General features: G+C 37.6%; 1 protein-coding gene across 1 annotated transcript in view; it reads left to right on the forward strand.

Annotated features, from left to right (window-relative positions):
* Window positions 1–16,993, forward strand: part of CD109 (CD109 molecule) — a 131,598-nt gene that overhangs the window by 95,629 nt on the left and 18,976 nt on the right. Inside the window, exons 24-28 of the mRNA XM_055330053.1 lie at window positions 8,412–8,493; window positions 10,940–11,168; window positions 14,252–14,417; window positions 15,972–16,162; window positions 16,682–16,837. Of these exons, the coding sequence (XP_055186028.1) occupies window positions 8,412–8,493; window positions 10,940–11,168; window positions 14,252–14,417; window positions 15,972–16,162; window positions 16,682–16,837 (824 nt within the window). The remainder of the gene's footprint in view (window positions 1–8,411; window positions 8,494–10,939; window positions 11,169–14,251; window positions 14,418–15,971; window positions 16,163–16,681; window positions 16,838–16,993) is intronic.

A 16,993-nucleotide genomic window follows, 5' to 3' on the forward strand; every position in this document is an offset into this window, starting at 1 on the left:
AGAGCTGGATGTGAGGCTCTGTCTCATGACTCTGGGATTATGACCTGAGCTGCAAGAGTTGGATGCTTAATGGATTGTGCCACCAAGGTGCCCTATGTTTTCATTTAATTCTTACAAAAACCCTAGGAGGTATACATACTGATATTATTTCCATTTTACAGGTGAGGAAACTGAGGCACAGAGAGGGTATATAACTTACCTATGATTATTTCCAGGTGATATGGTGTTGGAATATGTGTTCTTCCTCAGATCGATATGGGATAAGTTTACTTGGCAACATTTTTAGGTTTTTAAAAACCATAAGCTTGGATGGAAAAGGTCTAGGAATTGGCCAAGATGTTTGAGTGTGGCTAATGTGCAAGAGGTCTCAGGAGGCTTCTGATACAATAGTAAGGACATTACTTAGGCTCCTATAGGGAAGGAGACAGCAAAGGTTAGAATCTGCAGTGTCCGGTTAGACCAGAGTAAGCTATAAGATGTGAGATCCAGGAGGATGAGCTGGTTGGTATCCAAAACTCCCCCCTGGAGTAGGCTGGTACAGGCCAGGGCTGAGAGGGAGGAAGGGGGTTGTGAGTCAGAAACCATGTGCTGCATGAGAGGACAAACAGGGAGACCAGGGCTTGGAATCAGAGTTGGGTGTGAACTGAGTACTACTGTGATGAAGGAGATAGTGGTGTATTTTCCACTCAGATTAGAGCCAGGCCCATAGGGATGTGGTTAGGTCTTCAGGAAATTCTTGAAGATTTAGCAATTGGTACTTTCCATACAGAGCTGCCCATTTAAAATCATCCTCCTTCATACATATATTTGTGAATCAGTCATATTTAAACATGTAAATACAAGAGCTGCTTTTTTTCAAATTCTATTATAATTAGGTTTAAGACGTGGTACCAAGTGCTGTCTGTGGTACAGTGTGTGCCGCAGTAAACAGAAAAATGAGATTTTACACATTGCCATAATGGTTACCATAATGGTTATGTTTATAACCATGCCATAATGGTTATGTGCCATAACACATATTTAAGGAGATGGAAAAGTATTTGGGATTGTCATAATTTAATGCTGTACCTTTTGTAAACAAAATTCTGTCTTATATTCAGAATGCAGTGTGACTGGCTTCATGTAGAAGTAGGTACATAGGGACTAGACTGTTGATTTATAGTCTGATACACATTCTTTGGGATAATTTAATAAAATAAGGTAAAATATTGTTGAAAATGCCACATAATTCCACATTTTATATGCTTTATGGATGGTGATGTTAGCTAGTCAAATATTAATGCTTTAAAAAAAGAGCATCAGTTTTATAGTTTGAACCATTTAAGGAATGATAAAATGATAAAATCATCCCTTAAAGATAATTTCAGTTGTGCTTTAGATACCTTGCTCTGGGTTAGCAGAGGTCCTAAAAAATGAACGCCCCAAATCCTTGGTATCTGTTGGATTTCCGAAAGGAGTGCTGGTCCCTCAGGCCAGCCCCAGCCAGGTTAAGAGGGCCAACCTGCAGTTATTTCAAAGCCACCCTTTGGGTGGCTGCTTTTCCTTGATGCTTCTCCCTTCCTCACACTTGCTGGTTGTTAGAAGGTGCAGAGGGCCACAGGGCAGAGAAAACATCATTCTCTAAAGGCCACGTAGTTTTCCAAGGTACCATAGCCATAAACAACGCTACTGCTGTGAAGGAGGCAAGCACCACCTTGGGGACAGGAGGGTCCACTGGTTACGGCGCCAGCTGTGGAGGCTGTCACACCAGGGCTCGGAATCCTGCCGCCTACGCTGGTTTTCCCGAGCCATGTTTTCCCACCTGTAAGATAGGGATAATAAAGTACCCACTTCATGGGGGCTGTTTTGAAGATTAAATAAGATATTTTAGCACTTTAACATAATCAGTGCCCAATAATTGTTAGCTGTAGTATACAGTTGGTTGCATCTAACTGGGGAGTTAGGGTTCATAGTCAGCAAATAAACCCTGTCCAGCTGCCTAAAAACCAAATGTGAAGTTCTTCCGCTCTCTCCATCCCACGGCAAATCCTTCCACTCAGACAGCATCAGTGCTCACCTGGACAATGCCAGTATCTTCCTTTTAGAAGATCTCTTTGCTTTTATGTCCTTCAATACAGGTTCCACATATAATAAAAGGGATCTTTTGAAAATGTTAAAGTCACATCACTTCCTTGCTTAAAATTCTCTAATGGGTTTTCTGGTGGTGAATCTGAGGCTGCCCCATCTTGGCAACCCCTCGGCTCCATCTGGAGCCCTCCCTGCTTCATGGTGCTTCAGGGCTTTAAGCTTGCTCTTCCTTCTCCTGGAATCCTCCCATGGCTGGCTCCTTCTCATCATTTAGGTAGTGTTTCCCTTGGAGTGGCCTTCCCTTCGCATTTAGGAGCTCTCATTTATATAACTTCATTTAATTTTCTTCACCACACTCAACATTATTTAAAATGATCTCTTTTGCCTATTATCTGTGTGTCTCCTGCATAGAGTGTCAACTCCATGACAGTGGGGACTGTGTTTAATCTTTGCACTATTGTATCACTACATAAGCACCACCATAAATACAGACTGGATGAATGAATTACTGTCAATATTAATTTCTTTGGGCCTTAGGTTCCTTATCCTAATGCAGAGATTGGGCCCACAGCATCTCTTAAGTACTTCCACAATGCAGCAATTGTTTCCAAACATTAAAGGTTTACCTGGCCTTGGCATGTTCTTATAAGCTAAGAAATGGAGCCAGTGGCTTCAGCTCACCTTTTGAGCTGGTGAAGTGATTGATGGCAACCGACACAATGGAGCTTCCCCAAATACATCATTTCACATGCTGAACTGAATTGTATTTCAAAGTCGTGGACAATAGCTTCTTGGTATAATGATTTTCATTATGAAATCAGTGTCTCATTTCAGAGACTTTGTTTTTTCTCTTGCCATCACATTTGCCAAAGTCCTCTAAATATACTGTAGTTGTTTTTATTTTTTAAGAAATTAAAGTGGCTTTGGCATGAGTCATGATTATATTATTTAAATGTCATTTATGAACAGCGCATTGTTTTACTTAAATCATGCTTGGCCCAGGAGCCTTGTAACCTAACCCATTGTTTTTTTGGTCAAAACAACAGCTACATCATTGAATGAAGTCTCTTTTGCTGTCAAAAAGAAAAATAGAATCGTAAATTGAAAACTGTTTTGGGTAAGGACTGGAAATCCTGTTAATTAGAGATTTAAATCACTTGTTTTCCTCAAATATTTAAAAATGGAACCCGGGGCTCCATTTTTCAAATGAGACTTGGACCAAACCTAGTTGAATACATTATATATATTTTTTCCATTGAAATAAAAAACAGGAAAAATAGGTCTTAGAATTCTGATGCTGCTCTGGTCCTTGCAAGAATGGCTACAGGCAATAGTGAAATTGCTGAAAACCTAAAAACCCAGGGAAGTTCTTATTTCCCATATTCCATATCATACAGAGTAAGGACATTGATGATGATTACTTTTCTCTTAGCACAGAAAATATTTTTATCAGCTTTTTACCAGAGGAAGTGAGTGACAGAGTCACAATGAGCTGATTTTACTTCTTTTATTTATATGTAATTTTGATACTTGAGGTATACCAAGTGAAATTATCTTTTTTCTATATATTTCTGTGAACAGTATTTTCATCTTTATTATGATAAATTGTAAATATTTTACATTTATGGCTATTCCAAAGAAAATTCATAACCCAGTAAGTGTGTAGCTTATCTGACCCTTTATAAACAATAGTTCATGGTCATTATCCTATCACCCTCTTGACTTCTTCTGTATTCTAATATAAAGAAGTGTCTGTTAATTCCTATTTACTATTGCTTTCAAACTCAGGAGCTATTCTTGAAACTATGACCTTGGGGCAATTCTCTTATTTCCTCATAAGCTTTTGGAGAAAACCATATTTTTGCCTTTTTCATCTATTACGAAAAGTCTCCAACTGAGGTGACTATGCTTGAATGTTGAATTGTATTAATAGTGAACATCACAGCTGAGTCAACAATGTCCTTCACTGCTTGTGGCATGGTTGATTTGCAAGAGAAGCAGTTGAGGATTCTCTAAGGATGCATGGCTGATTTAAGGTGAGGAAGGAAACTTCACAGGATATTCCTACTAGAAGAGTCATATTAGTTCCTCTCTCTAGGTTCTGATTCTTTCCTTTGTTCTGCTATGGGAGCAGAGCTGGAGGTTTGGAGTCTCAGTGTCATCTAAGCCAGCTCAAGAAATGCACTCTGCAATTGGAGATTGTCTTCGAGTCCTCCCCCTCCTCTGGGCTGGCTGCACTGTAGAGGAGTTGTTGATATTAAAATGGGGACTGCTGGAGGTCAGCCACCTGAGGGGTAATTTCCATAAGCACTGATCTCATCTGCATGATCTCATCTCTCTGGTTTTACAATAACTCATACTTGGAACTGCAGTTGTTGACGTGACTTAGGGGCTTGGAGGCACATGGTCCTCTCTTTAGAAGCTGGTCCTTCTCACAGAGATGTTTCCTGTAGTGATGGTGGGTCCTGAAAGCTTTCTTTTCTTCTTTTTCCTCTCCTCTCCAGCCCTAGTGTCCCCTCTCCTCCTCTCCTCTCTCTCTTGCCTTCCTCTCTCTTTCCTTCCTCTGTCAGATTGAGTTCACAGTTAAACTCTGCTATCTGGTGGATTTAGTCCTGAATTGGAAATTGAATAATGTCTTGGATTCTTTTGCTAATTTCCTTTGTAAACACTAGAAAGTTTTTCTGCTTTTCTGTGAACCCTTACTGCCTCTGAAAAAGGAAGAGATTATATGCTGTGTTTTTTTCAAGGTTTGGAAAACTAAAACAGGGTGGAGTGAACTAGTGTTAATAATGCCTATCATTTTTTTTTCCTATTCTTGTTTGTTTTCTTTTTTGAATATGTAGAACATTAATATGCTTCCAAAAGTCCAACATACTCTAAAAGGGGTATCTCTCCCTCTTGTATCCCTTCTCCCAGCCCCTTGTGGGTAACTTCATTAGTTTCTAGTTTCTTTCTCTCTCTCTCTTTCTGCAGAAATTAACATATGCATATATATTTTCTTATTTCCTCTTTTTCTTACACAAAAAGTAGCGTACTATACTTTTCCACTTAACTGTGCATCCAGGAAATCAACCTGTATGAGTTCAGAGAGCTATTTCTCATCTTTTTTCACAATTGCATAGACTCTACTGTGTGTATGTACTACAGTTTGAGTTTACTTAAGCAATCTCCAGTTAGGAGGCATTTAGGTAGTTCCAGTATTTTTGCAATTACAAATAATGCAATGAATAATTTTTTGCATACGTATTTTTTGTATTGTTGAAGGTATATCTTAAGGGTATAATCTAAGAAGAGGGATTATTGGGTCAAAAGGTGTAACACTCCCCTATAGCAGTTGTACCATTCTGAGTTCCCTGTAGCAGTGAACAAGGTATTGGTTTCCTTACAGCCTTCCCAACAGAATGAGTGGCCAGACTTTTGAATCTTTGCTAATAGGATGGGTGAGAAATGGTATTTATTTATTTATTTATTAATAATAATTTATTTTTTATTGGTGTTCAATTTGCCAACATACAGAATAATACCCAGTGCTCATCCCGTCAAGTGCCCCCCTCAGTGCCCGTCACCCATTCACCCCCACCCCCCGCCCTCCTCCTCTTCCACCACCCCTAGTTCAGAGAAATGGTATTTAATTTGGATTGCACTTATGATGAAGTTGAACATTTTCCCACATATTGAAGTCCATCTCTCTTTGCTTTTTTTGTGAAATTGTTCTTGTCTTTTGTCCATTTTCTTTTTTGTAGGATTTTACTCTTTTTCTTTAAACTTAAAAGTACTTAAAAGCTACTTTATATATGTATAGGTATGCAGTAATAATACATAAGGATATATATAATTTATTATATAATTTATATGTTAATATTAGGGACATTAGCCACTTATCTGTGTGTAGCACATATATTCTTCTAACTTATCACCTTTTAACTTTGTCAGTAGTGTGTTTTGCCATGGAAAAGTTTAAAGAATTTTTTTGTGGTCTTATTTAGTACATATTTTTTAAAAAAATTGGGTGTTAGAAAGCCTTTTCCTATGTCCTTGGTATGGAGTGATACTTCTTGTTTATTGAGAGCTTGCCGTATAAAATAGGTGCAGTGCTGAGGACTTTTCATACATTAATCACTGAAAAAGCTCTGTGAGTTAGCAGGAAACAGCAGCTTTGGGGACATAGACCTTGGCTAGTTTCTGGCTTCAATACCTTCCGGCTGCATGACCTTGCACTTGGTGTGCTCTGAGTACCAGTGTCCCCATCTCTGAAGATACTGTCTCTAAATAGCATCTACATCATAGAGTTGTGAGAATTACCTAAGTTCATACCTGAAAGGGCTTCGAACAGTTCCTGAGACATAGTGTTGGATCAAGATCGGATATTTAATTATTATGCCTTAATATTTCAGTTTCAAATATCAAGATTCTAGCCCCATTCTTTAAATTAAAGAGAAATTCTGACATTACCAAAATGTTGTTTATATTTCTTTTACTATAGGTCTTAAAGATCACCATGAAACAGAGTCTTGTTTTTTACCTACTTTGTCTTATTGCTTAAATCAGATGCTCAGATCTGGGGTTTCTGGGGAAGGGCTCAAGGAGGAAAGTTTGGGACATGGCAAGAGCAGATTAACTGTAATTTTAAACCATTAATGCTCATGTTATGTTAGTTAAATATGAATAATTACTTATAGTTATTGATGCTTCTAAAATGTAGTATTCATAGATTAAACTTTTTTTTGTTACTAGAGTTTACTAGGGATTGAATTCAATATTTTATAAATGCTTATGGTTTCCAGGCTCTATGTGACCATGCTGCAAAGTTCATACTGTGTGATGTCACCTGCCTATAGTAGAGTCCTGTAATTTACAGCAAGAGTTCTTTTTTTTTTAAATTTTTATTTATTTATGATAGAGAGAGAGAGAGAGAGAGAGAGGCAGAGACACAGGCAGAGGGAGAAGCAGGCTCCATGTACCAGGAGCCCGACGTGGGATTCGATCCCGGGTCTCCAGGATCACGCCCTGGGCCAAAGGCAGGCGCCAAACCACTGCGCCACCCAGGGATCCCTACAGGAAGAGTTCTTGGTTATCAGAGAATCATTGATAATGCCTTGAGTTAGACATATTTTTGGCTCCTGCTTATGCTTGCTTTCTAATGATAAATTATTGCTATTTTACTTTCATTTTTAGCAACTTAGTTTGTTGTGGGTTGTTTGGTGAATCTTTTAGTGTTTGGCCTGTGATTTTTTTGGTCATTGGTCTTTGAGACTGCATGCATTGCTTTGTGAATATGAAACATCTGTCTTATTTGCAACCATTTATTTGTGAATATGAAACATCTGCTTTTATTAAAGCAGCTATATGAGCCTTAACCCCCTTCTCAATTTACTTCTATAGTAAGACTTCATTACCACTGCCGGGTTCTTTTTTCTTTTTTTTTTTAGTGAGAATATGGAGTCGATGTGGTGGGTAGGCCAGTTGATCTATGGCCAAAATATTTTAAAGCAGTTGTCTTAGATTATTTAGCTATTTTCCCCTTCTGTTGTTGGCCTAAAAATAGGAAGTATTTTTACTTTTCCTTTTAGCCCTGAACCTTATTTATGATAGTTTAGATAGTATTTTTCTTAGGTAGCAAATAATTTTAGATGATTAAGCATGGAAACTGTTGTAGTTAACATTAGAGTTAAATAAATCTTGGCCTTTAGTTTGCTTGCTTTTAAAGATTTTATTTATTTATTTATTTATTTAGACTGCATGCGTGTTTGGGGGAGGGGCACAGGAAGAGAGACTCTTTTTTTTTTTTAAATTTTTATTTTATTTATGATAGTCACACACACAGAGAGAGAGGCAGAGACACAGGCAGAGGGAGAAGCAGGCTCCGTGCACCGGGAGCCCGACGTGGGATTCGATCCCGGGTCTCCAGGATCGCGTCCTGGGCCAAAGGCAGACGCTAAACCGCTGCGCCACCCAGGGATCCCAGGAAGAGAGACTCTTAAGCAGACTCTGCACTGAGTGTGGAGCTCAACCTGGGCTCCATCTTACAACTCTAAGATCATGACCTCAGCTGAAATTGAGTTGGACTAGTTTGCTTCCTTTTAACTGGCTAGAATTGTTGTCTCTGTTGTAATATTCTTCTGAATTTAATTTGAAGCTATTACAGTTCTTATATTGCAAATTCTGCTTGAAAAGTCTTGATATTTTATCTCTCACAGCACTTAACACAGAAAGTATTTAATATTAGTTGTTGATTTGGTATCTTCCTTTCCATTCTCTGTTCATGTTTCCTCAGTATGAAGTCATGATTAGAAACTTTCATTCATTTCAAGTTGTGATTACGTTATCTGCTTTTATGTCTTCAGGTTACCAGAGAGAACTTCTCTATCAGAGGGAAGATGGCTCTTTCAGTGCTTTTGGGAATGATGATCCCTCTGGGAGCACTTGGTAAGTACATTTGTTTGTTTTTAAATATTTATTTATTTATTTGAGTGAGAGAGTGTGAGTGAGTGCACGGAGGGGCATTGGGAGAAGGAAAGAGAAACTAGCAGACTCCTCACTGAGCTCAGAGCCTGACTGGAGGCTTGATCTCAAGATCCTGAGATCATGACCTGAGCTGACATCCAGCATTAGACATTTATCCAACTGTGCTACACAAGGGCTCCCACTTGGTAAGTGTTTTTACTAACAGAACAAGTCTGTCATGTATGAGCTCTCATTAGGTCAAAATGGCCATGAAACGGACAGATGTGTTCCTATAGTGTATAGTGTAGGTTGCTTTTCCTCTTTTAAAAGAGATTTTCCTTTTTACATACAGTTTTAACACATTAATAAGTAAAATGTTTTTATTGAGAAAAGATAAGTCATAAATCCTTTTTTTGTGCGAAAAGTAATAAAAGTACTTTATGATGATGGTGCAGTTGACAAGAAAAACTGGTTAGAGATATTGATTGTGACATAGTTTTGTTTTTATTTGTTTTTATTTTATTTTATTTTTTTTTTGTTTTTTTAATTTTTTTTTAAATTTTTATTTATTTATGAAAGTCACAGAGAGAGAGAGAGAGAGAGGTGCAGAGACATAGGCAGAGGGAGAAGCAGGCTCCATGCACCGGGAGCCCGATGTGGGACTCGATCCTGGGTCTCCAGGATCGTGCCCTGGGCCAAAGGCAGGCGCCAAACTGCTACGCCACTCAGGGATCCCTTGTTTTGTTTTTAGAGATAGAGAGAGGGAGCACGTGAGCAGGAGAGGAGAGTGAGAAACAGAGGGAGAGGGAGAAAGTGAATCTTAAGCAGGCTCCATACCTAATGTGAATTGATGGGGCTCAATCTCATGATCTTGAGATCAGGAGTCCGTTGTTTAACCGACTGAGCCACCCAGGCACCTCGACATAGTTCATTTCTTAATCGGACATGATCAATACAAATTTTGTATTAACATAGTCAACATAGTTTCTTTAAGATTATTTTTTGTGAAAAACAGTGATGGAATTAAGTAATAAGAATCCAGATCTCCTCCAGAATGGAATCTCTCTGTGGCTGATTTTGGATAATTATTTTCTCTCCTTGCACTATTGACAATTCTACATTTCACCCAGAAGAAGATTGATTAGCTGTAACAGTCAGGTTAGACATGCATGCTATGGTAATAACAACAACCCCCTAAAATCTTAGTAGCTTAATTAACAAGAGCTTCTTTCTTGCTTGTGCTGCATTTCCACTGTGGGTCAGCAGGGGGCTCTATAGTCTTTGCTCAGCTGCCACCATCTCCCCAAGGAATCTCTAGGTCTGCTCCAGCCTGGAAACAGAAGGCTGGAGTATCCAACACTGGTCATTAGGTACTTTTGCCTGGGTACAACATTACTTCTGACTTTATCATTATCAGAGCTGGTCACATGGCTGTGCTTGACTTCAAAAGGGCCAAGAAGTGAATTTTTCTGCATATTCCAAAGTAAAAGAGGATCAGATATTACTGAATATTAAGATTTATCACACCTAAACATTTCATAGGGGGGAGCCATATCTGCTTCAAATTTTCTTTTGGCCTGTGTCAGAATATAGATCCATAAATAGAAAGGTTTCTGTGTTTTATTGCTTGATGATCTTTTCACATAAATATTTATTGTTCTGTAGCAGGCTTTGGCAAATTCTTTCTGTAAAGGCTCAGATAGTAAATATGTTAGGCACTGCAGGCCACATTGAGTCTCCGTTGCATGTTGTTTTTTCTCCCCTCCCTTCCCCTTCTCTTTCCTTCTTCTTTTAAAAAACATTCTCAAGGGGAGGGTGGTAGAAGGGAGGCATATGTAAATAGACTCTGGGATGGATTGGACCAGATTTGGCTCAGACAGATTTGGTTCAGAGGCTGTAATTTTCTGACTCCTGTCCTATAGGAGAGAAAATATCCATTTTCTCTAGTTAAAAGTACTACAGATTTTTTTTTTTTAAAGTACTACAGATTGACTGTGAACTATATATACTTCATCCGTAGGTTTAGGGCTGAGCAAAGTATGTAATGGGATATTCCTTAGTAAATACCTAGAACAGTCCAATGATGATAACCTTGGACAATTTAATTCTCCCAGAGTGTCGAATTCTCAACCTATAAAATAGTGTGTGTAGGAGATTAGATGATTTCTAAGTCTTCCCAAATCTGGTATTTTGGGAGTTGACCTGGAATTTTTTGGCCACGCTCAAGTGGAAACTGTGTCTACCAGCAAGACTGAGATGTTTATGTTGTCTCTTTGTTGCCTTTCTTCCCTTTGTTCCTTCTTCAGGGATTATCCTTCTGTGAATCTTGTGGTCGAGAAAAAATGTTGTTATTGTTGTTTTCTTGCTCAGTGTTACTTAGAAGACTTATAATGTGTATTTTATGCAACTTTTCTACTTTTTCACCTAGGTTGTCAGCCTTTGTGTTAAGATGTTTCCTTGAAGCTGATCCTTACATAGATATTGATCAGAATGTATTACACAGAACATATACTTGGCTCAAAGGACGTCAGAAATCCAACGGTGAATTTTGGGAGCCAGGAAGAGTGATCCATAGTGAGCTTCAAGGTGGCAATAAAAGTCCAGTAACGCTTACAGCTTATATTGTGACTTCTCTCCTGGGATATAAAAAGTATCAGGTATTTAATCTTTAATTTAATAAGTGATGGGTGGAAAATAACAAGGAAGGTAGATCTTGATAGGTCAAGAATGTGTCTGGAGACTTAAAGAGTTTTGCAATTTTACATCACATTGGAGATCTGAATTTGGGCATCTTTTTGCTTTGCATTTGTGACCATATTCTTAAATCTGAGAATGAAAATATGAACCCACTCTTTCAGAATAACTAAGAATGCTTTCTAATATAAATGCTGTTATACTTGCTATTGGTAAGATAAATTAATACATATTTTATCATTGGAAAGGCTAACTTCTTAGGGGACTAAAAATTCTTCAGAATTTGGGAATGAATTCTAGCACATTCAGGTGGTGAAGGATTTTTGTTTGTTTCTAAAATATCCTGGAGCAATTACAACATCTGCTAATTTAGTGCAAAGTATACCCACTCTCTAAAAATCATGTTAAATGGGCATGGACATCTGGATGAGAATGAGTATGCATGGGAAGTTATGCTAATAAGTTTGATTTTGCTCCAGAACTGTCTCAGTGATTGATGGCTTTACTGGTTTAATGGCAACTGCATTTCACATGATTGAAAACAGCCATTCTTGATAGTAAGCTCCTACTAGTAAACTCATACTATTTCGCTAGTCCAGTACTAGGCACATGGAAATGTACCTTTTCCCTGAGCGTAGAGCTTCAACACCTCAGATCAGATATGAGTAAAAAAGCTGTATTTTTTGCTGTCATCTGAGTTCATGATAATCGATGGTAGAAACCCTGACAAAAATTCTTTTTATTTCTTATTCCTTCTAGGGAATGGTGCCTATTTACTCAGAAACTGAAAAGTAGTGCTTTTTTCTTTTTTTTTTTTTTGAATCTTTCCTTTTCTTTCTTTGTATTTACTTAAATTTCAGGTAGTTAACATACAGTGTAATACTAGTTTCAGGTGTACAATATAGTAATTCTGCACTTCCATACAGCACCTAGTGCTCATTACAAGTGTACGTCTTAATCCCCATCCTCTGTTTCACCCATCTCTCTCCCTCCTCCCCTCTGGTAACCATCAGTTTGTTCTCTATAGTGAAGAGTCTGATTTTTGGTTTGCCTCTCTTTTTTCCCCTTTATTCATTTGTTTTATTTCTTAAATTCCACATATGAGTGAAATCATAGGTATTTGTCTTTCTCTGACTAACTTACTTCACTTAGCATTATATTTTCTAGCTCCATCCATGTCATTGTAAATGGCAAGACTCCATTCTATTTTATGGCTGGGTAGTATTACATTTTGTACACATGCACACATATACATCTTCTTTATCCATTCATCGGTTGATGGACACTTGGGCTGCTTCCATATCTAGGCTATTGTAGACAATGCATCTATAAACATCAGAGTGCATGTATCCTTTTGAATTAATATTTTTGTATTCTTAGTGCAATTGTTGGATTACAGGGTAGCTCTATTTTTAATATTCTGAGGAACATCTATGCTGTTTTCCAGAGTGACTGTATCAGTTTGCATTCCCACCGACAGTACAAGAGAGTTCTCCTTTCTTCACATCCTCACCAACACCTGTTATTTCTTGTGTTGTTGATTTTAGCCAGGTGTGAGGTGATATCTCATTGTAGTTTTGATTTGCTTTCCTTGATGATTAGTGATGATCACTTTTTCAAATGTTTATTGGCCATCTGAATGTCTTCTTTGGAGCAGTATCTTCTGCCTATTGTTTTTAAAGATTTATTTATTTATTTGAGTGAGAGTATGCAAGCAAGGAGAGGAATAGGGAAAGGGAGAGAATCCTCAAGCAGAATCCCCACTGAGCACAGAACCCTATGCCAAAATCATGACCCGGGCTGGAATCAAGAGCTGGATGCTCAGTCAACTGAGCCATCCAGGAGTTTATGTTCCATGACCAAGCCAGCCAGGTTCCCCTCTTCTGCCCATTTTTAATGGGATTATTTGTTTTTTGGGTGTTGAATTATATCAGTTCTTTATATATTTTGGATACTAATCCTTTATCAGATATGTCACTTGAAAATATCTTCTCCCATTTTGTTGGTTGTCTTTTAGTTTTGTTGATTGTTTCCTTGGCATACAGAAGAAGCTTTTTATTTTGATGTAGTCCCAGTAGTTTATATTTTTTTTTGTTTCCCTTGTCTCAGGAAACCTATCTAGAAAGAAGTTGCTCTGGCTGATGTCAAAGAGGCTACTATATTTTCTTCTAGTATTTTTATGGCTTCAGGTGTCACATTTAGGTCTTTAATCAATTTTGAATTTATTTTTGTGTGTGGTGTAAGAAAGTGGTCCAGTTTCATTCTTTTGCATGTAGCTGTCCAGTTTTCCCAATGCCATTTGTTGAAGAGATAGTCTTTTTCTCATTGGATATTCTTTACTGCTTTGTTGAAGATTAACTGACTCATAGTTGTTGGTTCATTTCTGAGATATGTATTCCATTCTGTTGATGTATGTGTCTATTTTTGTCCCTTACTATACTGTTTTGATGACTACAGTTTTGTAATATAACTAGAAGTCTGGAATTGTGATGCCTCTAGCTGTGCTTTTGTCTTTCAAGATTGCCTTGGCTATTTGGGATCTTTTGTGCTTCCATACATATTTTAGGATTGTTTTTTAGCTTTGTGAAAAATGCTGGTGATATTTTAATAGAGATTCCACTAAATGTGTGGATTGCTTTGGGAAGTATAGACATTTTAACAATATTTGTTCTTTCAATCCATGAGTATGGAATGTCTTTCTGCTTCTTTGTGTTGCTTCAATTTCTTTTGTCAGCGTTTTGTAGGTTTTAGAGTATAAGTCCTTCATCTCTTTGGTTGGGTTTATTCCTAGGTATTTTCTTATTTTTGGTGCATTTGTAAATAGATATGATTCTTTTATTTCTCTTTCAAAGCAGTGTTATTTTTAAAATGAATAGCAAATCTTAAAATGTCTGTGATCATCATTGATTCCCATTGCCTAGGACGAAGTCAGGTGCTTAAACAGACACTGAAATTATTTTTTGAATGAATGTTTGAAAATGCTTTTTGTTTAAATGTGTGGTAATGGGTTACTTTGAATAGTAAAATATATGTTTTTTTTTCCAAGCCTAATATTGATGTGCAAGAATCTATCAACTTTTTGGAGTCTGCATTTAATAGAGGAATTTCAGACAATTATACTCTAGCTCTTATAACATATGCACTGTCATCCGTGGGGAGCCCTAAAGCCAAGGAAGCGTTGAATATGCTGACTTGGAGAGCAGAACAAGAAGGTAATGCATGGGGTCATTTGAGATTATTAGACTGCTATGCATTATGAAATATATGAGTTATGTGAGAAAGTTTTGTAAGCCAGGTATGAAGATGACAACATTTACCTCTTTCTTCTTCTTCTTCTTCTTCTTCTTCTTTTTTTTTTTTTCATTTACCTCTTCTAAATGGGATGGTAAATGAAATACAGATGAGTCAGAGAGGTCTGACATGGCTGCTTTTGTTCTCCTTGCATTTTATAAAGAATTTCAGGGCCTGGGTATTTCCTTCTTTTAGATATGTCCTATATGTCAGTTACCTTTTGAGTTATCTGGTTCCATTTCTGGTTTGGTGGCTTTGAGTGGTTATTTTAGGACATTGGGTTGTGGAGAGACTTGGGTTCAAATTCTAGTTATGCTACTTTTATGAAGTTCAGTTTTCCTGACTATAAAATGTGAATAATACCCAGCAAAATGCTAATTAATAGAAATGCAAATGCCAGAAAATGCTGTTAGTGAGTTGGATGACTTTTTTTTTTTTTTAATGGGCTACAACAGGATTAAAAGTACAGGTGTTGCTACTTCCCAAATGGCCTCAGGGATCCAGGTAGGGGGGTGTGTGTGTGTGTGTGAGAGAGAGAGACAGACAGACAGATATGGGGATGAGTGGGGAGAAGTAACTTTAGGTAATGTTCACCAGTTCGAAGCCCTGTTAATTCAAGAAGGGATAATTGTTGAAAGTGCTTCGAGATTTTGAAGACTATAAAAAATATTGCATTATTGTTAACAGTAACTTAGATTGAATTCTTATTATCTTTAGTGCCTGTTGCAGTGCTGGGGACTAGATTGTTGCATGGAGACTGTAGGTCTTGACATTTCTTCTCTGCTTGTCTAAGTGGTAGTTATTTCACATTCCACCTGAGTGTGATCATCATCTAAAGAGTAATATTTGAGATGGGGGAGGGGGCGCCAAGTAAGAGGTTCCTCTGAGGGTAGTAGGAATATCTCTAGGAAGATTGTTGAATTGGCTAAAGGTCCTTCATTTTTTTCTTGGGAACTTGGATTTTGAACTTATAACACCAAATTTCAGATAATGAAAAAAAGGAGAGGTTTCTGGGAATATTAGAGCTGGCTAATGGCAGATTCCCAGAACAGGGTTCTTTCTAATGTGTCCTAAAATATTTCTTGGGATGGCCTAGTCAGAAAAGTTATGTACATTATCTTCTGGAGTATAGTATGTTTCTCTTTTATTTATAGCTGTTTAGTCTCAAGCCAAACATGTGGAATTTCTCTTGGGAAATTATTTTTATCAAAACATCCTCAAAATGAGGAAAAAGATGAAAATTTCCAAGTTGTAATAGTTTAGAAAGTGACCTAGACGTACATGTTTACAACATGTGTGTCTGTGTTTGTGAATACCCATATATTTGCATGGCATAAATATATAGACATATGTCTCTCTATATATGTATATATTTATGCCAGTCAGGTAGAACTTGGACCTGTGTAGGAATATTTAATGGTATAAAATGTAATTTTTGCTCCATTCATCAGACTATTATTACTTGTCTCCTGCAGGAGGCATGCAATTCTGGGTGTCATCAGAGTCTAAACTTTCTGAATCCTGGCAGCCACGTTCCCTGGATATTGAAGTTGCAGCCTATGCACTGCTTTCACACTTCATGCAGTATCGGGTTTCTGAGGGAATCCCTATTATGAGGTGGCTAAGCAGGCAAAGAAATAGTTTGGGAGGTTTTGCATCTACTCAGGTGAGTGATGGTAGGTTTTCCTTTTTTAAACTAAATAATAGTTTAAACATATATGTATGTTTTTAAAAGAAGTAAGTGGTTGCTTTTCTCATGACTTCATAAAATTGGCAATTTAAAAATTTAGTACCTTAAGTCAAAGGTCTAAATTGCCAATTTTAATCTTTTTCTCATCACAGATGTAAACATATGTGATATGTATACAAAATAAATGAGTTCCCCATCTATATGGGCCATCTTTCATATGTGGTAACCAATACAGTAGATATTCAGTTTTTTTTCTCTTTTCTTTCTTTCTTTTTTTTTTTTTTTTTTTTTTTTAGATATTCAGTTTTAGTCAGTAGATACCTTCCAAACCTCTCCTGTACTGTAGTTCAAGGACATTAAGAAATGAATAAAGGAGAGCTGCACCCCCAAGGAAGGTGAACGAATGCATTGTGGGTGTCCTAAACATTGCTACCTTTACTCTTTGGTGACCTTGATGTATACTTATATGCACACATGCTTTTCTTTCCTCTATAGGACACTATCATAGCCTTGAAGGCCCTATCTGAATTTGTAGCCCTAATGAACACAGAAAGGACAAACATCCAAGTGACTGTGATGGGGCCCAGTTCACCAAGTCCTGTAAAGTTTCGGATTGACGCAAAGAACCGCTTTCTCCTCCAGACGGCAGAGGTGTGGACAAGGGGGTGGTTATTTAAAATTAAATGCAGGTGATTCCTTATGTTGGAATGCTATTTTATTTCCATTCTATTGACTTCAACAAAAACTTGTCTCTAGAGCTCTGTAAAGAGACTGGGAGGAAGGAGTGCACTCCTTTGGTTGAATTTG

This window comes from Nyctereutes procyonoides, unplaced genomic scaffold (assembly GCF_905146905.1).
Source record: "Nyctereutes procyonoides isolate TBG_1078 unplaced genomic scaffold, NYPRO_anot_genome, whole genome shotgun sequence".
NCBI classification, from domain to species: Eukaryota; Metazoa; Chordata; class Mammalia; order Carnivora; family Canidae; genus Nyctereutes; species Nyctereutes procyonoides.